Raw genomic sequence first — 19,510 nt, 5'->3', positions numbered from 1 at the left:
ATTAGGTTTCTGTTCTCACAGAAAGGCAGCCACAGCTTCTAGGATTCAATATTCCCAATGAGAAAATGCCCAAATAACCCCTTTTAATACTGATACTTTAAATAATTGATATTTAAAATAGACAAGAGGAATTGGCAAACCAAGAGGGCACATGGTTCACTCTCTTTAGTCATATATTGAATGTCTGAACATGGAGTTTTCTAATCGTTACATTAAAAAATGTAGCTCCTGAAGCAAATAGTCATCAAGGTTTATGAAGAAATGATTAAATAGTTGTAGATAACAGTACAGAACACTCAAGTACTTTTACAATAGGCCATTTGTGTTTTCTATGTTTGACATTTAGGCTAAAAATTAAACAAGTTTCTTAGGGATTGGCTTTTCAAATTCATATGACTTTCATTTACAAATAAAGTGTACTTTCTTAGTGAGCAACTTTAATGTTCAATTATTCTAAAAACCTAACCAATTATAATTTGATAGTTTAAAAATATATGCTAAGTATATTTTATGGTAAGTAGGCATGTATACACAGAAGTTAGTATCTTACCTCAATCGTTCCAGTTGTTGAAGTGTGCAAGCGGAAGGAGGTAAATAAAATGGAGGTAAAAGAAAAAAAACCCCAAACAAAAGTAATAAGGTGGGCAGGGACTCTCAGTCTAGGCCAGCTGCAGCAAGGAGCAAAGGCAAAAGTGGGAGGGTGTCTAAGAGCACTAGTGCAGCTCCCCCTCCAACTGTTAATGGGAAACCTCATGAATCTGAAGAGTTTGTGGTATATGCTTACGTAGTAAGTGGAAGGTGGCCCTTCCACATCACTGAAAGATTCTTTCAAACAAGGTTTTTATTTTAAACTTTTCCCAAGTCACGGGTTTCTTAGAAACTGGGTTTTTAGTTTCAATGGTGATGTCAACCTACACAGCCCCCACCAACATGTTATTGCGTACACTTAAAACTTGACATTTACTTAGGTACTTTATCAAATACCAAAATTTATTATCTCTTTAATTAACATTCATAATCTGGTCTCCAAAGTCCTATATAATTATACTTCAATTATTTCATATTTTTAATTGAATAATTTATAATTGTTCAGGAATTAGACATTTTAACTTTTTCTTTAGAAATAATTTCAGTCTACAGCCATACCACCCGGAACGTGCCTGATCTCGTCTGATCTTGGAAGCTAAGCAGGGTCGGGCCTGGTTAGTACTTGGATGGGAGAAATAATTTCAGATGGGCAGAAAATATATACAAATAATTCTTGTATACTCTTCACTTAGATTTTCCAAGTGTTAACATCTTTTTTTTTTTAAAGATTTTTGTCGGGAGCCAACCAGCACCCATCCCTTGACACAGTTGGGACAGATGAGATGCATCTGCACAGCAGAGGTAACTGTGGCTGGATTTCCTGTCTATTTCTCCTTGCGTGTTTGTCTTTGCAATTAATAGGTGGTGGGATTTTTAGACACATGTGTTTCAGGCCCAATGATCCACATAATTCCAATGAAGTTGTACAAAATGATTTCTTGGCCAGAGAACAAAGTCCCCCCTAATGAAATAGCCCCTAAATGTCTAAAAGTTGATGAATAACTGTCCCTCCTTTATCTTAGACAGGAATATATATTAATTAGAATTTGACAGACAAAGAAACAGGAGAAGCTGGTTACCTATTACAAACTAAGCATGAAGAAACAATTACTAAGGAGTCAGAGTTCATAGTATACAAAGAAACATTTTAGACAGAAAGATAGTTAAGTTAGACACCACAAAGGCCTTGTAATGAATTTCCTATAACCACTGTCCAGTCTAGCATATCCTTTGACCCATGCCAAATTCTAAGAACTTTAATTAACATCTATTCATGGATGAGACATTTGAAACTCTGTAGATACAGCTATTTCTAATTGTCTGACTGATGGCTCTCCTGGTCAAAATAACCTTTGTGTAACATGACTCAGCCTGTGGGATTTCCTGTATTTTCCCTAATTATCTTGTATTGATTTTTTCTGCTTAACCGACCATGCCATACACCTATTCTTTAATGATATTTAATAATCTCTATAAAAATAAAGCTTAAATCAAACTCAGAGTTTGGTGAGACACTCAGAGGTGGGCTATTCTCCGGCATCCAATCAGGTGTCTGACTCTTCATTCATTGCCTGCGCCATCCATCCTTCCTGGACCCTGAGACCTGCCAAGGCTGGATCCCGGCAGATTTTATTTATTTATTTTTAGAGAAAGAGGAAAGGAAGAAGAAAGAGAGGGAGAGAAACATCAATGTGTGGTTGCCTCTCAAGTGCCCGCTACTGGGAACCTGGCCCGTAACCTAGACATGTGCCCTGACTGGGAATCGAACCAGAGACCCTTTGCTTCACAGTCTGGTGCTCAATCCACTAAGCCACACCAGCCAGGACCAAGTGTTAACACCATAACATATTTTCTTTATCATAAACTAGCAAGTACTAATTAAGAACATGTCAAAATCTGCTCAATGAATATCATGTTACTTGTAATGAGGATAATAAAAGCACTCTAGATACTTCTACTCATTTAAATACAAATATATCCTAATTTTACACCCTTCACTACCTTTAAAAGAAGGTCAGTTTTTAAAAATTTTCTTTCTCATCAAAATAGAAACAAAGCCCAACCCTGGGGCTATAGCCCAAAAGGCTCTAGAAATGCAGACCTTTAGGCAAGCCAAAAGCCTGGAAGGCAGTGCAGTAGTGTATGTCTTGCACTTATTTTTTCCATTCATTAGTTGATTCTTGTATGTGCCCTGACCAGGGGATCAAACCCACAACCTTGGCATGCTAGGATGATGCTCTAACCAACTGAGCTACCTGACCTGGGCCAAACTATTCATGAACTATTCATTAACTACATCTTATGTACCAGACACTATGTTAGGCACTTTACAGACATTCTCTCAAAAACTCTTACAACCATGATGTTCTCATTTCTGAAGAGGAAATCAGCTAGACAGATTACATTATTTACTTGACACTGCAAAGCTATTGTAAGTGGCAGAAACAGAAATCAAGCCAAATCTGACACACTGTAAAACTAGAACTTATATGTGAGTTAATTAGTGAAAGAATGACACATTTGAGCTCACAGTAAGGAAGAATTGGTTTAGTGTGATCTTAGAACATCGAGAGTATACCTGTGATCATCTGTTTGCTTTGTTTCTCCTGCTAGACTGTGATCTCTTTGAAGACAGGATGTGTTTATCCTATCCGTCTCCCATGAAAGAACGAAATTCAACTGAGTACATTTGAGGACTGAATTGGCTTTACTAAGAGATCCATGAATCAGGCAGCATCCCATCCAGCAAGCAGAAAGGCACTCTCACTCCCAGGAGTTATACAAAATGGAAAGGATTTATAGTCAGGAGAGTGTGGCAGATAAGTTATTAGCAAAAGAACAAAAGGATTATTTTCAGGCCAGGGCCTCTTCTTTTGGGTTAAAAGGACTAGCAGGGATTTTATTAAGTAGGTTACCTCACTGGTTTTAATCAAAATATTCTAAAACAATTGTTTTAAAATTCCACCCCTGGGAGACTGAAACTGCAATTAGGTTAGTTACTAAATTTTGATTTGGTGACAGGACTTAGCAAAAGTGACTCCTTTCTGCCCTGTTTCTTTCTTTTTTTTTTAACCCTTCCAAGTACCTAATAAACAATGGACAACGATTCAGCCTTACTTATTTACTGAATATTTACAATGTGCCAGACCCAAGGCTCTGGGACAAGGCTGGCTTCATGTGTGTGCAAATGAGGCAGGAGACAGCATAGGAAGAACTCTGAGGCTGCACTGCTGTTACTGGTCAGCGTCTAGCATCCTGGTTGCTAGGAAATGCCTTTTCCCAAGTAGGTAGATTAAATAGTAAACCAAGGCAGAGAGGAGGAAGGAGATATGTCTCACGCACTAACTCAGAAGTAGTCCTGAGCCTGGTCTGATAATACTGCCAGATGTTCCAACATCACAGGAAACACTGTTAGAAAGAAAGAAGTCCTTGAAATTCTATGTAGTATTTCCACTATCTGGAAAAGAAAGCCTCGAAACTACTTTCATCCCAGGGCCTGGAACGCAGGAGAAGGTCGCTGGTGCCCAAAGAAGCAGCCTATAAAACAATTTTGGTTAATTGTCTACCTCTGGTCACTATCTGTTTTAGGAAGGAGTTCCTAATGCTTACAGAAATAGCCCATAAACAACTTTGGGTAACTGCCCAAATTTTAATTAACTGCCTCCTGTCAGGTATTTGTTTTACAACAAGATGAACAAATGGAGTCTGGAGCAAGATAAGGATTCGGGCTAATAGATCCCCACACATACCTAAGCTTGGGTAGTCACATTCCCCCAGGAAAGCTGGCACCACATTTACCCGTTAATCAACATGTAACTTTTTCTCTCCTATCCCACCACCTATATAAGTCCTCAGAACAAAAGACTTGCTCTCTCTCTCGGGGGCTCAGGGTGCTCTTGGCTCCTGGGCCACTGGGCCTCTGACCACCAGGGGCTTGCCACCCTGTTCTTCAGCCGCTCTTACTTTTACCACCCTGCTTTGCCCCGAAACTTTGCCTTTCACCCCCCCACCCCCACTCCAATCTACCCAGTCCCGTTCTCTTCCAAGAAAACAGGTCACTAACAAACTGTTTAAACGCTAATAGATTTGCTGATCTGTAAATTCTTTACATGCATCAGCAAGGAGAACCAGTTCTCTCCCATCAACACAACTAGTGTAGTTACACCAAGCTGTATGCTCAGAATGGTACTTGGTTTAACGCTCTACTGTCCTCTTGAAATTCTTAAATTTATATTTGAACCTTTGTTTAAGACTGAGAGGGCAATGGAGTATGCATGGAATGAGAGGAGGTGCACTGTGCAGGCCCACCACCATTCTTAACTAACCCTGTTTACATAAAGCTAAACATAAAATTCAGGGTTTTTTTAAAAATGTGGATCCATGATCCATGGGGTTTTAGTGAGATTCAAAGTCCCCAGATTCCACAGTGTTTTGGTACACTGATTCCACAGTGTACATGAGAAAGTAAAATAAATACAGCTGAGTTACTTTTGTGCATTTTCCACTGTTCTAGTAACAACAGTAGTTGTATGAGTTATGAACTACAAATTGTGAAATTTCAATAATTCTGTACGAGTTAAATGTTGTTATATTTGTATTTAAAACTGGCATTGCACAATATAAAGAGTAGTAAAATTCATGCTGGTAGTTTAAATTTAAAAATTGTCTTTGAGTGAATAGCAAATTAATACTAATAATAGCATAATATTTAATAGCACGATCAACAATGCTATCAATAATTAATAGCAAATTAATGTTATTAATTAAAACACCATGACAAGTCAAAGGGGATTACAGAAGGAGATCAGTTATATTTTAGTACCTTTAATATTTTTCCCGATTTTTGAACCACAGACCCTGCACTTTCATGTTGTACTGAGCCTCCCAAATTACATGACTGGGCCTGCTGCTAAATATGGCAGTGGATAAGACATGCAATATCTGTCCTGGAGCTCACAATATTTCATAGACTGGAAATGCCTACAGGATTAGAATTTTTCTGCCTGGGTTCAACATTTGGAGCAAAATTGAGTGAAGAGACCAGATTACCTTCCAGGTCTCTCCAATCCCAAGATGATGCTAACTCTAAACTAAGAGTAGACAGGTGTAGTGGTTTGTAAAATGACGCAAGAGGTCTGAAAATGGACAAATCAAACCAGTTTATTCCATTTTGTAACAACTTTGGTGAGGAAGCCTCATCAAAACTAAGCTAGTTTAAACTGTCTTATCTTAATAGTGAGTAACTATTCAGGGAACTAAGAGGAAAAAACTGAGAAAAATAATTTATCTCTAGTGATACGTTAACCAACTCTTGGGAGGGGGACCCTAGTTTACACAGTGAGAGTGATCTAACAAAAGTCCAAAGGTGGAGAGGGAACTGGGTGTGCTCTGGAGCAACGCTGACTTCCAGTACAAAGGTTCCTTAGTTTGCGTGACAGGCAAAGCATTACCCTTTCACAGTTTTACACAGAAGAGATTTTGGAAGACAAAAGTAGACATAATCTGTCAAAACACACTTGGCACCACCCACCAACCCTGGACGCCAAATCAGCAAATGCGAGACCACAGGAAACAAATCAGGCTGAGTAACTGTTTCCTCGCAGTTCACATTCATTCCGCTCACTTGACCCCACAGTTTCTTTCGGTCGTTTGCCAAAATGTTCTTGGCCATAACACTTACCTAATAGGTTTAGGGAAGGACGCCCCCGAATCAGGCCTCAGTTAACCCCGCCCCCTCTGAGTTAGGAGTCAGGCTCCGCCCACTTTGAATCACTCCTCCCACTGTGGCGACCAAGATGGCGCCCCCATAATCCCGCCTCTCGCGTTCTTGCCTCACTAAGTTGTTATCGCGAGATTTTGGCTCCACTATTAGCTGGGTCGCGCGCTAGGCTCTGTCCTTTTTCTTCCGCGCAGCTGATGAGGTAAGCGGTTGTTTCCTCTTGGTGTGTGGATGTTGGGCGATTGCTTGGGTGCAGACCGCTGAGGTTTGGGTTACAGGCAGCGACTACGTAGGTGAGGCTGGTAGTGAGCCAGCACGGGTTGGTGCCAGCGGTCTGCTGACATAGTTAATGAGTAAGGGAGAGGACAAGGCCACCCAGTCTTGATGCGTGTTGGAGGGGTTGTGCTTCTAACTTTTCTCGAGACACCCGCATTGCGGGACCTTCCAGCCGATGAAGTCAGGCCCTGAGGGTGGAGGGCTCGGGGTTGTTGGGGGCTTCGGATCTAGCGTTTGATTGCGACCCCACACATAAAACGATTACAGCCTGGGCGTGATCTAGAGTGTGTTCTGACCAGTACACACTGGTCTGTAGGTGTTACCAGTACAGGTGTTCTGAGTTACTAAGTGTAAGGTAACAGTTAGTCCATTTTCAGCGCCTGAGGTCGGGTGCTTCCTGGAGACAGTCAGAGAGGTATTGTTAGTGCTGGTGCAGTGCGTTACCTGGCCACGTGGCTTCGCAGAATCTCCAGTAGGAAATGATACTTAAATCGGAATGCTTTCTGAGTTACGTAGAAAGTGATCTTTTGAGTTAACTACAATTCTGATAATGTTCTAATATTTTTTTAAACAATGAACCTCAAATAACCACCACTGCCATTTAACTCAATTTTGTTGAATTTCGTTTCTGACCATTTCATGACATTGTTTGATTTTTGCCCTAAAAACTACAATAAAATCAGAAAATTACACGCGAGTCCGTTGCATATTTTGAAAATGTAAGATCTGTATGATCTTAATCGATTTTCTCTGTTTGAAACATTTTGCTGTTAATTGTAAGATTGCTTTTCATCTGTATTCATTGGTCATTCTCAAGTATAAACACTATAAGCAACACAAAAGTGGAAGAACGATGACCTCATCTATAAGGAACGATGACCTCATCTATAATTTAAAACAGCCCTCCACTGTTTTAAATTAAGATGTCATCTTTATTTTTGTTTTAAATATATTTAAGTAGTTTTTTTAAAGGAAGCCNTGATCTTAATCGATTTTCTCTGTTTGAAACATTTTGCTGTTAATTGTAAGATTGCTTTTCATCTGTATTCATTGGTCATTCTCAAGTATAAACACTATAAGCAACACAAAAGTGGAAGAACGATGACCTCATCTATAAGGGAGGTACTGTTTTAAATTAAGATGTCATCTTTATTTTTGTTTTAAATATATTTAAGTAGTTTTTTTAAAGGAAGCCGAAGGGTGTCATTGTTGTAGTCTGACAGCCTTTCACTAATGTTTGAGAATTCCGAAATTTTACATTAATATCCACAATGGTAAAGAAATATGCCGAGAAAGAGGTTTTACAGTGATTTTGTTGAATAATAGTATGAATGAGAAAAGGCCATAAGTGAAAAACCTAGACCAGGAATTTAAAAATGGTGTGTTGGATTGAGATAGTAAATAATGGTTTTTTTTCTTGGTATACTGAGGCCTTACTCAACCTTCTGATATTGTAAAATTTTTCTAGGAGGTCCCAACTGCTTTTGGAAAGCAGTTGAATAGCAGTTTGCTATTCACTCTTTGAGTGAATAGCAAATTAATACTAATAATAGCATAATATTTAATAGCATGATCAACAATGCTATCAATAATTAATAGCAAATTAATGTTATTAATTAAAACACCTGACAAGTCAAAAGGGATTACAGAAGAAAGGAGATCACTTATATTTTAGTACCTTTAATGATATTTTTCCCGATTTTTGAACCACGGACCCTGCACTTTCTATGTAATAGTTGTAATTGCACATTACTATGGCGAATGATAAAATATTTTAAATAACATTTTTTGCTGTCATGTAAAAGTTTGGTATTTTGAGGGGGTGATAGCACTTCTGTTGAATCTTGTTACACTGGATAGCTTTAGAGGCACAACTGAAAGATAGAATTTGTCAGTGAAATTTCTAGATTTTTAGAGTTTGTTCTGAAGTACGTGGTTCCTACATAAAAGTATTAAAGGCCTTGTAAATGATTGTGCCTTCATTTATATGTAATGGCATAACTTCTACATCAACTTTTGCATTGCTTGGATATTAGCTGTTTCTGTTAACAATTGCTTAGAAAAGCTACATATATATTATATGTTGTCAGAAATTTGGTGAAAGGAGAGAACAAGTAAATGGTTAAGTTTTAAGATGGACTCGGAATACCTATCAGCAGTTGATTCTCAGGACTATACAATAGCATCGGATTCATCTATGGAGGATGAAAATCAAAGGTAAGTGCTTTTTTTTCCCCATCAACAACAACCATCAGATTTTAACTAGAAAACACTAGATTCAAAGGTAATGTTTACTGTATTTGAATTACCAGGAAAACATAAGTCATTGTAGATAGAGTGCTGGTAAAGGTAATTTACAATGATTAGGAAAGAAAAACCTTCTTTATCTACACCTTCAAAGTTTATCTTCTTGTATACTTAACAGGGGAACACATTCTTAACCCAGGGAAACCAGAATATTTTCTCTGGGTTAACTTGGTATCTCAGCTTGACTAAATCACCCTAATTTTATAACAAGAAAAGGGATATCAGTATGGACTCTTAACATTCAGCTTAGTCTGATTATTGAGAATGCTGGCTTAGGTGTGTGATGGAGATGTTTCCTTACCTCATCCACTGACCTTACTCCTATATCAAATCAGTATTTCTAGTATAGTCACATCAAATATATTAGGTATCTCGTGTTTTAATTAGAGGAACCTCTAGCAGTGAACAAGACTGCCTGTGTGGGACTTGAATTTCTCTTAGAAGATTTGTTGCTATGGCATTTTGAGCCATTTTAGGTAGAGTGACCAGGTCAAAACTAGTTGGCTAGTACTGAGTTCATCATTTTTAGAGTTACTCCTCAGCATGTTTTTCTGTTTTGGTCTGTGGAAGAAATACATTACTGGTAATACGTATTCAGTTACATAAAAGGGAAACAATTAATTTCTTCCCCCTTTTTTTCCCTAGTGATAACTCTTCCTCTGGTAGCAGCTTATTTAAAACTCAGTGTGTTCCTTGCTCACCTAAACGGAGGCAAAGAAATCCTGTTAGAAAATGTGTTACTTCACTTGAAAGTGTTCAAGCAAGAGATTCATCCAGTGACTCATCTTTTGAACCAAGACCATTGACTTTGAAAGCTATTTTTGAAAGATCCAAGAAAAAGAAACGTAGAAAGAGGAAATACAAGCCAACAGGAAGACCAAGGGAAAGACCAGAAGGAAGGAAAAGTACTAGGTCACGCATAAATAGGAAACAGTTTAAAGATTATAGACCCCAGGTCCCATTTTTAGAATCAGAGAATGGAAGAAAACCATTACCTTGGAGAAAAATTTTAACATTTGAGGTGAGTCAGTATATGTGGGTACCATAGCTAATGTGCCTGAAATGGTTTGTGGGTCACTTAGAATTTAGGTGTACCTGATTCAGTTAAAAACCACCCAGTCTTTCAGCTCATACTTCTCTTGGGCTACTGGGTAAAATCTTCACTGGTGTATTCAGTGACTAGACCTGTTTTTGAAGTGCTCCAAGGCTACTTATATAAAATCCCTTGATTTCATCCTATTCGGTTTTTAACATCATCTCTAAAACTCAAAAGATATTCCCAATTGTAACTTAAATCAAACCCACAATTCCTTTCATGTTCAATGACTTCAGTAGATTTCATGTCTTAGAGATCAAGTATTCTATTTCTGACATGATTGCCTGGTAAAGTGTCCAGTACTATGTACTCTGAGGTATTTGAGTTAACTTTTTAAAATTATGCTATTACAATTGTCCTAATTTTTCCACTGTTGTCCCCTCCACACAGCACCACTCTCCCTCAAGCAATCCCTGTATCATTGTTCATGTCTTTGGCTTCTACATTTTGCATACTGTACTTTTTCCCCCTCATCCATTCCCCTACAGTTGCCTTCTATCCAGCAACCATTAAAATGCTTGTCTTATTTGCTTAGTTTCTTTTTTAGATTCAATTGTTGATATTATTCATTGCCATTTTACTGTTCATGGTTTTGATCTTATTTTTCTTAAGCAAGTTCCTTTAATATTTCATATAATAATGGTTTGGTGATGATTGAACTCCTTTAGTTTTTCCTGTCTGGGAAGGTCTTTACCCCTCAATTCCAAATGATAGCTTTGCTTAGTAGAGCAGTCTTGGTTGTAGACCCTTCCTTTTCCTGACTGGATATTTCTTGTCAGTCACTTGTAGCATGCAAAGTTTCTTTTGAGAAATTAACTGGCAGTCTTATGGGAGTTACCTATAACTGCTTTTCTTTCACTGATTTTAAGATTCTCAAAGAGAAACTGTTGGCATTTTAATTCTAATGTGTCTCGAAGTGGTCCTCTTTGTGTCATCTTGTTTGGGACTCTAAGCTTCTTGGACTTGCATTCTCCTCATTTCCTTCCCCGAATTAGGGGTTTTCTTTAATTTTTTTCAAAAAATTTCAATTTCCTGCTCTTTCTCTTCTGGCACCCCTATGGTGTGAATATTGGACCTCTTGAAGTTGTCCCAGGGGCTGCTTATACTGTACTTGTTATTTTGGATTCTTTTCCCCTTCTTGTTCTGATAGTTTTTTTTTCCTTCCTTACATTCCAGATCATTAACTCGATTCTCAGCCTGTTTACCTGTGAATTGTAGCTTATTTCATTTATTGTATCCTTTGTTGACAGTATCTTTTTTATGCTGCAGAGGTCCTCAGTAAGTTTCTTGAGCATCTTTATAACCAATGTTTTGAACTCTGCATCTGATAGATTGCTTATACATTTTGCCTCATTCTTTTTTGGAGTTTCGATCTGTTCTTTCATTTGAGCCATCTGTTCTTTTTTGAGCCATTTTTTTTGTCTCATTTTGGCAGCTTCACTGTATTTGTTTTCTATGTGTTAGGTAGAGTTGCTATGGTAGAGTTGCTATGACTCCCTGTCTTGGTAGCCTAATGGCCTACATGGCCTAATGTAGTTAAGTGTCCTGTAGTTGAGTGAGATTGGAATACAGTTGACAGGTCAAGGGGAGGGATTTACACAGGCCAGTCAACTGCAAGGACTGGTTGTGACCCATGCCCATCAACCTCTGTCTTCTGTGGAGGATCAGCTGTGCAGGGGCAGGGTAGTGGTGCTACAATGTAATCTGTAGCTGTCCACTAAGTGCACAGGCTCTGGTTTCCCAGGTGGTGTAGGCCAGGGTCAGCCTCCACCTGTTTTGCCCAGAGCCACACAACATGAAGTATAAAGCAATCTGAGATGGCTGCTACTTGTGCTGTGCTTGGAGATTCCCAGGTGAAGCCAATCTGTGAATCTAGGCAGGCTCTTATAGTGCTGGGTCACTTGGCAAGAGGTTCAGGGGAGGTCCTGGGGGCTCAACAAGGCTGGCTGTTACTTCTTTGAGAGGATTTAGGAAGATGTGAAGCATAAGCCAAAATCAGCCAATCATGGAGGAGTCACTGGTAATAGCTTGGGTGGGCCCCTCAGTTGGGTGAAACCAGCTTTGGGATCTCTAGGGTGGGGCAGACTTAGCCAGGTTGAGAGAGATTCAGATATGGCACCCACCTGTTAGCTCTGGCTCTGTGGGAGGGTTCACAAAAGGTACAGTGGCCTGTGCCTGCCTTTCTGTGTGGGAGGAAACTGTCCCCCAGCTTTTGCCTGGATGCCAGGCACTTCATTTCCTCCCTGTATGCCACTGCTGCCTTTTAATCTGCTACCCTGGTACTGGAGCTCAGAGAGAGTAAATCTCAGTCCCCACTGGTTTTTGCAGCCAGAAGTTAGAGGGGCTTAATATTCCTGGCACTGGAACCCTGGGCTGGGTACCTGGTGTGAGGCTGGGACTCCTCACTCCTGAGATACCTTCTTAAATTTTTATCCACTGCACGTGGATGTGTAGGACTATCCCAGCCCGTTGCACATCTGCATTCCTCCTACCAGTCTGGATGGAGGTGGTTTAATTCAGTGGTTGTCAGACTTCCATTTAACTTGATTTCTGACAGTTCTGAATAATGGTCATTCTGTAGTTGTAATTTTGATGTGTGAGGAGGTAAGCCAAGTTTACCTATGTTGCCATCCAACCTGACTGGAAATCTATATTCAGTTAATGTTTGTACTGTTAATATTTAATTCCTTGATTTAAAATCTGACTTGAGAGGACTAATACTAGTTAATCTATGTTTTAAGATGATTATAATAAACTTCATAATTATTTAATACCCCCCAAATACAAGATTTCTGCTTGGTTTTCTACCAAATTCAATAACTTTGATAACTTACTAGGTAGTAGTGACTTTTTTTTACAACCAGCATTTGGTGTTTATTATATGTGAGCTGCATGTGGCAAAGTAGTTAAATCAGGTACACTAAGAGTTCTTGGTAAGGGGATCCTTGCCAGTTTGGAACATAAGCACCTGCTGAGGGATGGAGGACATTTTTATTTTGTAAGGCCATGGATTAATAATCTTTCTGATATATAGCAAGCAGTGGCAAGAGGATTTTTCAACTACCTTGAAAAACTGAAGTATGAATACCACCTCAAGGAATCCTTGAAACAGATGAATGTTGGTGAAGATTTAGAAAAAGATGACCTTGATAGTCGTAGATATAAATACTTGGATGATGATGGATCTCTCTCTCCTATTGAAGACCCAGTGTAAGTTAACCATGTCAAATTTGGTCATAGTTTAACAAATGTTTCTAAGTTTTAATGTTAATTTATCCATATGCTGTTGATTGGTGCTGGGAGGAAATATACAGTAGGCCTCTGGGTTACTGCCGTTGAGCTAAGATCTTGGCCTGTGAGAGCCAATTTTGGGTGTTATACATGGCAGTGTAATTTTTCTCCTTGTCTGGTATCGCTCTTCAGCTGTATGTCATGACGATGTAAATACTGACTGGGTTTTAGAATATTTAGTCACCTGAGTGATGATATATTTAATGTTACAGGGGAGAGGATGAGGTTGAAACAAACCTCGAACATGATGAGTGTGATATCAAATTGGTGGTAAGTGACACTTTTACCCCGTTTCATTTTTTGGAGGACAGAAGTTGGTACAGGAGTAACTTTATCCAGTAGGTATTGTCTTAGAGTATATTTAATTTTTGAGAGGCTTCAATATATTTGGTGTTGAGAAGAAAAAAGTACGTATTTGCAGGGCGGGGGGGGATAGTTGAGTGTGACATGGACTTTTCATTTTTCAGTACTAAGTTTTATATGTGGACATTGAGAATAAAAGCAGGATTGAATTTTTAACATCTAGATATAGCCCAGGTTGAGATCACCTGGGTAGAGTTCAGTTGTGTGTGATTGCTAAAGGGATAAAGTTTTAGTTATTGCTTAATGTTGGCATTTTTTATGCAGGAGAATAGTGACTTCATAATAAGTTCTGACTTACCAAAGATGAACGTGTATTTAGAACAAGAACATACTGGAGAAGCTGCTTTGTCTAAAAAGAGAGTATCAAAGTGCAAAAACATTGGACAGAAGACAGAACAGCCTGAAAAGGAGATAGGAATATGAATGTCAAGGTAAAGAGACTAGAGAAAAAGCAACCTCACAGAAAGTAGAAGATGCTGTCTGTATGCCAGCCCAGTAATAAAACTTCTAAGGGGAAAATAAATCTTGTAAACAAGTTTGTAAAAGAAACTACTAAAGAATAAGTAATTATTAGAAAACATTTTAAAAGTGAAATAATGTATATACAGAAAATTGAGGTTTTCATAGGAAATAATCTCTTGCAAAATAATAAGTGTCTATTATTTTTGCCTATACTTTTTTTATTTCAGGGCAAGAGAGCCTAAAGGTATCATTTGAGCATTGAATCAACGTAGAGAGATTGTAGACCTTAAAAAAGGCCTTAGTAATCATTGATAAATGACAACCCGTTACCCTTCCTTCCTATTCCTGAAACTCCCTGCTATTCAGAAAAAAGTGACCTTTGGTGTCATGTCTAGTTCTGATAAGAACGTAATTCTCTCTTAACAGCCTGGAATGTTTTCACTTCCATCATCTTTTGTCACCACTGTATATTACCAGTTATGCTGCTATATAAACCACAATTTACAGTAGCACTTGTGTTTGTTTTTGCTTAATTTGTGGGCAAAGACTACACACAGGTGCAGAAATAAATCCTCTTTTGCAACCCAGAACTCATTGTTTGGTATGAGTTTTGATACATATAAGAAGGAACATGATACCTAAAACAGATTAAAGTGATGGGTCATTGATTTAAAAAAATTGATTCCAGGGCTGTAGATTGGATAACTAAAAAGCATAGGAAATAAGGGAAACCTCAACTATACTGATTTAGTATTCCAGTTTTAATGATATGAAACAAAGATGACTTTTTTTTGTTTGTTTGCTAGGGCTTTATGTTGAAAACAGTTTTTGGACTTAAAGGTATGTTTATTGGTTAGGTGTTTTTGGATCAGACTTGTTGAAATGTAGCACATTGTCAAATAATGTAAACCTTCATAGGAAATTTCATCATTGAGAGACTTTCTGCCAGCTTTCCAGTTCTGTTTATGATACGATTTCAGAAAATGAATCTTTAAGGAACACTATTTAATAGTGACACTGTGCCAGCCTCACTTGATTTACAGGAAAGGGTCCCAAAACTGTCGATTGGACTATAGCAGTAATCAGAATTTTGCATATTTCCACTTTATGCCTATAACATTTTTAATTAATGCATGGTCTAAAATGAGGTTGGTTCAATACTGTAATATTAGCAATGACTATACAGGACACAACATTTTTTAAGTTTTGAAGGTATAAAGTTCTCAAATGGTAAAACCAAATATAGGCACATCGATATTTTTTCCCTGTGTTTTTATACTTAATATCAAGTAGCTTAAGGAGATATTTTATATAGATACTCAATTTTGAGGCAAAAATTCAGTTAAATTTTTTTGCTTTGTAATCTGGAAATTTCATAGGTAAAACATTGCAGTGTTAAAGTTCACGAAAATCAAGACCTATTTTTTTATACAAGGATATTTTTCTTTTGGATTATGGATTATCTATAATAGCTATTTGGCATTTTGCACCTTTTTTGATCAGTGTATAATTTTCTAAACCACATTGTTGAAATCCTTATGTGATTGTTTATGGTATGGTTTTCTGAAACTTAATAGTTAAATTTTATTTGTGAATGGAAGATGTTTGACTATTTTTATACAGTTTTGAACTTGAAATGACTGGAGCGTGTCAGTTCTAGTGATTATCTTCCTGTAGAGTCTTAAGATTTGTCACATCTTTTAAAATGTGTAAATGATGGTTGAGGTCTATCCCGATGGGGCTTTTTCTGTAGACCTACATCGTTGGAAACGCCTCATAGAGTAATATGTTGCTTCCTTTATTCACAGAACTATGTGTTAGATCTGTGGGAAGGAACTACAAGACATAGCTGCTAAAATTATGAAAGATCCTAACAACTTAATTTTTTTTATCTTAGGTTTTTATATATCTTGAAGATCTGTACTATTCTAGGTAGTGATAACTTAGGTAAGTTTTTGGTGACAATGTAAGCTTTGGGTAGCACTGCAGTTCAAATGATGAATTTAACTGTTCAACTGCTGAATGATACAGACGTGAACTAAAATGTAATTCTGACAGCTGAATATAATAACTGTATAGTTTTAGTTTTTAATCACACACTTGCCAAACTTTTATTTGGTGTTTTATTTGTAGGACTAATATGATACGAACTTACTTGTGTTTACAGGTAAGTGGAACATTTAATTTCTATTAAGGACTTAAAATTGTGAGAAAATGCAAATTGGGAATAGAGTAAGTCCTCACTTAACACTGTCGATAGGTTCTGCTACCTAAAGTTAAATAATGTATAAGGCAGTTTGATCAAAGGCTAATTGATGTAAACAGGTAACCTAAGTTTTATGGCGTCTCAACTTGGTAACACAACATTGAACAGAAGGATATTATTCAAGGACCTCTGTGCAGCATTCCATTACTGTGGCGATTAACAGTGGTTTAGGTATAAAGCAGAATTGTCAGAATCTTGGTGAAAATATTTGCTGTAATTGTATTCATGCAGAATTGGAAAAAACGAAGAGACTGCATATCTAGGGTTACCAAATAAAAATGTCCCCTTTTTGTCCCCCACTCACAGTTCCATATTGTTCACCTAATAACATGTAGACTTGGATATGTTAAAAATAGCAGAGGAATTCCTCCTATTAAGAACAATGTGAACAACTATGATCTTTATTTTTAGTGCAGAGAGATGTGATAAAGATAATGGTGACTAGGTTTATAATTTACACACAGTAATGTGGTTCCTGCACTGAAATGACGATTAGGAATTGGGACATTTTCCACAATTAGATTTAGAGGTGTTTGTAATAGTTCGGTCACAATTGCACTGCATGGTATCTGCATTTAGCAGTTTATTCCTGCTGGGTGTTCAAAGGACAGTGCGATATAAATTCGGTATCTGGCATCGTTGGTTTTCTTGGCTTTGTGCATGTTAAACCTGGTATTTTTACTGATACAGCATTCCTATAGTTCTGTTCAGTTGCACATTACTTCAATAGGAGCTAATGCTTCTCTTTTTCTAGAATGCCTGAAACTGAGAAACCAGGCAGATCCATCTACTCTGACCCTAACTGTGTAAGGATTTTGATTTGTTAATTCTGGCAGTGTCTTCCCTTCATTGACAGCATCTTCCCTTCATTGACAGCATGTGTTGGCAGAAACTTATATACAGATGTAGAAGCCTTTTGTATAGTGTATAAGATTGAGAGAAACTCTTATGAAGCCTCATTCTAGATGAAAATGGGCACTGTTTTTGTACGTGTCCAGAAATTGTTAATGTGGCTACATTGAGACACAGGTTTTGCTTCCATCACAGTAACTTTATTGCAGTGGTGACAATGAGACCTGTAACATTTTCTGCTAGGCTCAGTGAGTAAAAACTGGATGTAATAAGAACTTTTCAGTATGTCTTGCATCACCTGCTAAAATAACAATGTACTTCTTACTATTTAACTTCTAGGGCCCTAAAGTAAATTGCTTGAGGAAATTGAGCCTCAACAATTACAGGTAAGATTTTAATTCACATTCCCTCCTAGTTTGTAAGAGACATAAACTCCCTTTATTAAACTTTAAAGCATTAAGGTCTTTGGCATTTATTTAATGCTTAAAAGTAGCCTGCCTGTTCTTGAGGTTTATTGTTACCACAAAAGAGTGTTTGAAAGAAGGTTACCATGTGTTTCCACTGATGTTATGATGATGGAGAAAATGTTCAACTGCTCTGAATGGGCTGAATGAAAATTGCCATCTGAACATCCATCTGCATCAGATCTATGCCATACTTTAAAACTTTACAGCTCTAAGGTAGAAAGAAGTTCCCTGAAACATGCTAATTTCCAAAGAGCTGCCTTTGCAGTTAGAGATCAGAACTCCTTTCATAAGAATTCATTTGTGAATGGAAGTAGATTAATCAAGCCTTAATTTTAAAGTGTATTTCTTACCAGTACTTAGTTTAAATGAACTGGATTGAAAAGATGCTTATTCCATCTATTTGCAGCTTTAAGCCTGGAATATTCAATACACTCTAGTTGGGAGCTGGTTTTTCAGAAGAGTTTGGATCCTAATCAACCCCATTTCAAAAAATTTAGCATGAACTTAACATTTTTTTGTCCAGGTGGGGAGGTTTTGCAGTATGTCCATATGCAAGTGGAGATCAAAGATCAACTAAAAGAATTATGGCAAGTTGTCTGTCTTTTTAATGTTACATACCAAATTATTTGTCAGAGTGTAATGGTCATTACCAAGGCTTTTAGAATGCAGTTTCTCATTTGCCGTGGACATGACCACAAAACATTTTCCCACTAGGTTTTTTCCTGCTATATTGCTAGCATTCAGCCTATTGGGGACATTTTATTAACCCTTACTTATTTTCGCTGCCTAGGTCAGCACTGTACTATATAAATACAACACAAGCTGTATGTGCTTTTGTAATAGCCATTGGTTATCAGTGAGATTTTATAACAGCTGCCTGAGATTTCTGGAGTCTTCCAGACGACCTTTGTCTATCTAATTCTTCTAGGGTGCTTAGTGATCAAATAGTTTGTCATCACATGACCATCTCTATTCCTGTTATAGGACCTACTGTCATGCATGGCAAGTGATTGGATTGAGCCAAAAAGGTATGCACATGTTAGAAAAAGATAATTTATAGGTCATTTCAAAGAGAGCTTATGTGATCAAAACCAGGAGCTCTTAACGCTGTGACCTAAGATTGAAGTTCTCCGTAGGATGTAATAGACACTTAATAGTGCTGTGTTTTCCTGTGGAGATATAAGATCAAGCTGCTCATCAGTGATTGGTGATGTGGGAGTAAATGTTCCCCAAGTTTTTAACCACTGTCTACTCTTTTCTTTTTTAGGAATTGAGACTCAGGCTCATGAGGAACCAAGGACTCAACAACATGTGAAATTCCTCAAATAAAAATTTATTAACTTTAAATAAATAAAAACTCTTTACACTTTTTGTACAAAGTCAGCATGTATTTTTGGCTCGAAGTTTCTCTAGTGTTTTCTGTGGAGGGAGGGAATAAAAGTAAAATTTAGCTGCTTTAGTTGGTGGTGTACCTTTGACATGAAAAATCACTGCCAACTGCTCACCTTATGAAATTCTTTTGCCTTTGCTCTGTTTTGGGCATAAACATCTTGCTTTGCTTTTTCTTCCTTTTGCTGTTTTACTTCAGGTAACTGATTGTATAATCTGTAAGACATTTATATGGAATTAAAGGCAAATACTTGAAGTGTGAATTATTATTCATACTTATGCACACACACGTACCTTAAAGCCCTTTGCTGCATGAGAGCTTGTGCAGTCTTTCTGTTCTCGGGAAGTGACACTCTAACTTTGTTCACACCCTTCAGGTGACTCACAGATGAACCTGGGCAGAGAGCAAGTAATTTGCTGAGCAAACAAGATTC

General features: G+C 37.7%; 2 protein-coding genes and 8 non-coding genes across 23 annotated transcripts in view; 9 read left to right on the top strand and 1 right to left on the bottom strand.

The window, feature by feature from the left end:
- The first annotated feature begins 6,515 nt into the window (after positions 1–6,515).
- TAF1D (TATA-box binding protein associated factor, RNA polymerase I subunit D) lies at positions 6,516–18,699 on the top strand. 10 transcript variants are annotated; one of them, XR_005064233.1, is made up of 11 exons: positions 6,516–6,626; positions 8,674–8,800; positions 9,536–9,911; positions 13,021–13,196; positions 13,490–13,547; positions 13,905–14,073; positions 16,001–16,049; positions 16,236–16,269; positions 17,123–17,174; positions 17,560–17,606; positions 18,211–18,699. XR_005064233.1 is itself a non-coding variant. In XM_037030702.1 (9 exons), the coding sequence occupies exons 2-8, from the start codon at positions 8,718–8,720 to the stop codon at positions 17,570–17,572; spliced, it is 792 nt and encodes a 263-aa protein (XP_036886597.1). In that variant the 5' UTR covers positions 6,516–6,626; positions 8,674–8,717; the 3' UTR covers positions 17,573–17,606; positions 18,211–18,699. The 10 variants fall into 10 exon arrangements, 7 of the variants coding, with proteins under 7 accessions (XP_036886597.1, XP_036886598.1, XP_036886594.1 ...); XR_005064236.1 differs by lacking the exons at positions 13,905–14,073; positions 16,001–16,049 and adding an exon at positions 14,909–14,942; XR_005064234.1 differs by lacking the exon at positions 16,001–16,049 and having other exon boundaries at positions 13,905–14,071.
- On the top strand, positions 14,611–14,736 carry LOC118976289 (small nucleolar RNA SNORA40). The gene has a single exon (XR_005064242.1). It is a non-coding gene; the product is annotated as a small nucleolar RNA SNORA40 (small nucleolar RNA).
- Positions 15,822–15,951, top strand: LOC118976286 (small nucleolar RNA SNORA18). Its single transcript, XR_005064239.1, has one exon. It is a non-coding gene; the product is annotated as a small nucleolar RNA SNORA18 (small nucleolar RNA).
- On the top strand, positions 16,091–16,162 carry LOC118976290 (small nucleolar RNA SNORD5). Its single transcript, XR_005064243.1, has one exon. It is a non-coding gene; the product is annotated as a small nucleolar RNA SNORD5 (small nucleolar RNA).
- LOC118976293 (small nucleolar RNA SNORA8) lies at positions 16,923–17,060 on the top strand. The gene has a single exon (XR_005064246.1). It is a non-coding gene; the product is annotated as a small nucleolar RNA SNORA8 (small nucleolar RNA).
- On the top strand, positions 17,321–17,455 carry LOC118976284 (small nucleolar RNA SNORA1). The gene has a single exon (XR_005064237.1). It is a non-coding gene; the product is annotated as a small nucleolar RNA SNORA1 (small nucleolar RNA).
- LOC118976292 (small nucleolar RNA Z40) lies at positions 17,783–17,854 on the top strand. Its single transcript, XR_005064245.1, has one exon. It is a non-coding gene; the product is annotated as a small nucleolar RNA Z40 (small nucleolar RNA).
- LOC118976285 (small nucleolar RNA SNORA32) lies at positions 18,328–18,447 on the top strand. Its single transcript, XR_005064238.1, has one exon. It is a non-coding gene; the product is annotated as a small nucleolar RNA SNORA32 (small nucleolar RNA).
- A 46-nt stretch (positions 18,700–18,745) lies between the features above and the next one.
- Positions 18,746–18,872, top strand: LOC118976294 (small nucleolar RNA SNORA25). Its single transcript, XR_005064247.1, has one exon. It is a non-coding gene; the product is annotated as a small nucleolar RNA SNORA25 (small nucleolar RNA).
- Positions 18,873–18,999: 127 nt separating this feature from the next.
- Positions 19,000–19,510, bottom strand: part of CEP295 (centrosomal protein 295) — a 54,250-nt gene continuing 53,739 nt past the window's right edge. For all 5 annotated transcript variants that reach the window (XM_037030687.1, XM_037030689.1, XM_037030688.1 and 2 more), the window contains 3 exons: positions 19,371–19,470; positions 19,193–19,292; positions 19,000–19,106 (listed from right to left, as the gene is read on the bottom strand). In XM_037030687.1, coding sequence (XP_036886582.1) covers positions 19,068–19,106; positions 19,193–19,292; positions 19,371–19,470 — 239 coding nt within the window. In that variant the 3' untranslated portion in view covers positions 19,000–19,067. The remainder of the gene's footprint in view (positions 19,107–19,192; positions 19,293–19,370; positions 19,471–19,510) is intronic.

This window comes from Sturnira hondurensis, unplaced genomic scaffold (assembly GCF_014824575.4).
Source record: "Sturnira hondurensis isolate 20B ecotype Veracruz unplaced genomic scaffold, ASM1482457v3 Scaffold0020879, whole genome shotgun sequence".
Lineage (NCBI taxonomy): Eukaryota > Metazoa > Chordata > Mammalia > Chiroptera > Phyllostomidae > Sturnira > Sturnira hondurensis.
Note: the sequence above shows the minus strand (reverse complement) of the source record. Positions and strands in the feature narration are given on the sequence as shown.